The sequence below is a fragment of the Macrobrachium nipponense genome, chromosome 46 (genome assembly GCF_015104395.2).
Source record: "Macrobrachium nipponense isolate FS-2020 chromosome 46, ASM1510439v2, whole genome shotgun sequence".
Taxonomy (NCBI): Eukaryota; Metazoa; Arthropoda; class Malacostraca; order Decapoda; family Palaemonidae; genus Macrobrachium; species Macrobrachium nipponense.
Genome location: NC_061106.1, coordinates 31360995 through 31363494, shown reverse-complemented (window position 1 = coordinate 31363494; position 2500 = coordinate 31360995). Strand labels below are relative to the sequence as shown.

General features: G+C 41.8%; 1 protein-coding gene across 3 annotated transcripts in view; it reads right to left on the bottom strand.

Annotated features, from left to right (window-relative positions):
* LOC135214866 (protein FAM43A-like) overlaps positions 1 to 2500 on the bottom strand; it is a 302949-nt gene that overhangs the window by 22322 nt on the left and 278127 nt on the right. For all 3 annotated transcript variants that reach the window (XM_064249287.1, XM_064249286.1, XM_064249288.1), the window contains one exon: positions 434 to 1487. In XM_064249287.1, the coding sequence (XP_064105357.1) occupies positions 434 to 548 (115 nt within the window). In that variant the 5' untranslated portion in view covers positions 549 to 1487. The remainder of the gene's footprint in view (positions 1 to 433; positions 1488 to 2500) is intronic.

The following is a 2500-nucleotide window of genomic DNA, read 5'->3' as shown; positions in this document are numbered from 1 at the left end:
CCATGAGACGTCAAAATATACTGAGCGAAGGTATCTTAAAGCAAATTACTTCCTGACTACCGAGACAACAATCGGCTGCGACAAACAGCAGACAAGCATACTGTTCCTACTTGACCACCAGAATGGGAAATTCTTAGCGAGTCACAACCTGGATATCAACGTCTCCTTTATCGCCAAAAAGCAGAAGAAGGATGGAAGAGGAGGAGGAGGGGGTTAGATTATAGGACGAAATAATGATAGAGCAGTGACTTAGCCCTGAGCCATCGTCACAGGATGCGCGACCTTGTACGTAGGGCCAGAATGGGAAATTCTTAACGAGTGCCACAATCACAACCTGGATATCAACGTCTCTGTTCTGCCAAAAAGCAGAAAGAGCAACCGGAGGAAAAAGTTAAAATATAGGACAAAATCATGCTAGAGCAGGTACACTCACCTTTGGCCCATCCTGTGAGGACATTCCCCAGGTACACGACCTTGTAGGTGGGGTCGTATTCAGTGATGGTGACGCTCTTTTTCCTCCAGAGTTTCTTGAGGTTCATGTTGGGCATCGTGGAAGAGGAGACGAACCTTTCGAATGGGGCACACCTTGACGCTCGAAGGTCAAGGTCAACGTTTCTCGATAACCTTCACTACTTCACTTTTATTTTCGAATCAAATATTCTGTCTCCCCTCGTCAGTTACTTCCACTATTTTTTCTTTGCTTCAGATCCTCCGCTGTTAAAGCATTCTCTCCTCACGCCTCACGCGAACTTTGAAACTTTTCATAATAACTGACACAGGCTTCAGTCGAGACGGCACCACATCATATTCGATACATCTTTCCTGGACTTTTTTTTTTTATTTTTCAGGATTGTAAACAAGTTTGTTGTAGGTGGGTAAAATACGTTTCTCTTTTCACATTCGGCCAATGAAAACGTTGACTGATTATGCTCTTGCGTTCTGATTGGTCGGAATAAAGTTGGTGACAAGGGGCTCAGATGAAATATGGAACTTAACAGAACAAGGAACAGGTAAGAAGAACGTACGTGTGTCAGAAAAGGTGGTGTGAATGAGGAGAGACAGGGACAGAGAGATAGAGATAGATAGAGGGAGAAAGAGAGAGAGAATGCGCGTGTGGGTACGTGGATGGCGTGTCGCTACCTAAGTTTGCAGAGGAGAGCGCCCGAAGACAATGAGTAAGTGAGTGAGTGAGTGACGTCAGCGTGACATATCCGTTGTCGATGTCGGTAGCTTTTGCTTTTTTCTCGGTGACCGCCGATAACTCTCCTCCGCTGGCGTCAACGTCCGTCGGAGGACATCCTGAGGACTTCCAAAAGGCGGGCCGCGTCGCAAGGGCAGGCCCAAGCCGCCCTTACTCTGAAAGCCCTCCCCGAGCAGTCTCCCCTCCGCGTTCGCTTCACTCCAGCCAAAGGGACATTATTTCAGGGACGCCACAGGGCCTCAGGGGCCCCCAGCCCCCTCTAGTTGGCCAGAAGCTCATCAAAAACCTGCCAAGAGATAAAAAACAAAAAATATGAGTTTGACCTCCATGCGAGAGTTTGTTATTTAGATAAAAAGATGAAAATGTAAAACTTGAATGTTCAAACTAATTAGTTTCCATTTTGAAATTGTAAATCATTTTGCCATAAAAGAAACACCGTAAAAATATTAACAAAATTCTGCCCAAAAATGGTCATTAACACCAACAAAACCTTTACTGAAACGAACACGCTTTTGTTTTGCGACAATCAATTTTTTCTTGATTTATCAACACTTCGCTCGATTTCCAAAAATACAAGTCAACAGTGTCGGTTATTTCATGAATTATATGTGATGAAACCTTTGTCATTTCATGACATATGTGTTGCAACCCTGTTTATTATTTCATGATATATATAACGAAACCTCTTTGTTATTTCATGACTTATATGCGACGAAACCTCTTTTTTATTTCATGTCTTATATGTGATGAAACTTCTTTGATATTTCATGACTTATATGTGACAAAACCTCTTTGTTATTTCATGACAAATAGGTGATGAAACCTCTTTGTTGTTTCATGACATATGTGATAAAAAAATGGTGAGACTAATCCACAACGTTATAAGTTTAAATATATATTTTTCCTCTTATATCGTAGTCCATCTGTTTCACCAATTATAATAATTGTATAATGAAGCCTCAACAGCAGTTGCTTGCTTCCAGTGGTATTAACTACTACAAGTGTTAATAGTACTGTACATACAAGGAAATTCCCAACAATATATGTGGTGGGAAATCATAAACACAAATCATTTATGACATATTACACGGTATAAAATAAGATTAATCCTCATAAAAAGCCAAAACTAACACACAACATTTAGCGACCACAGCAAAAAGATGATTAAACTTTTATGGTCTACCCCGCAGGGTGGCAGTGCCATCAGTGCACCTCACGCGTTGCACTTTAGGCATTACTTAAGGTTCATTGCAACGTCCCTTCGGCCCACTAACTGCAACCCCTCTCATTCTTTTTACA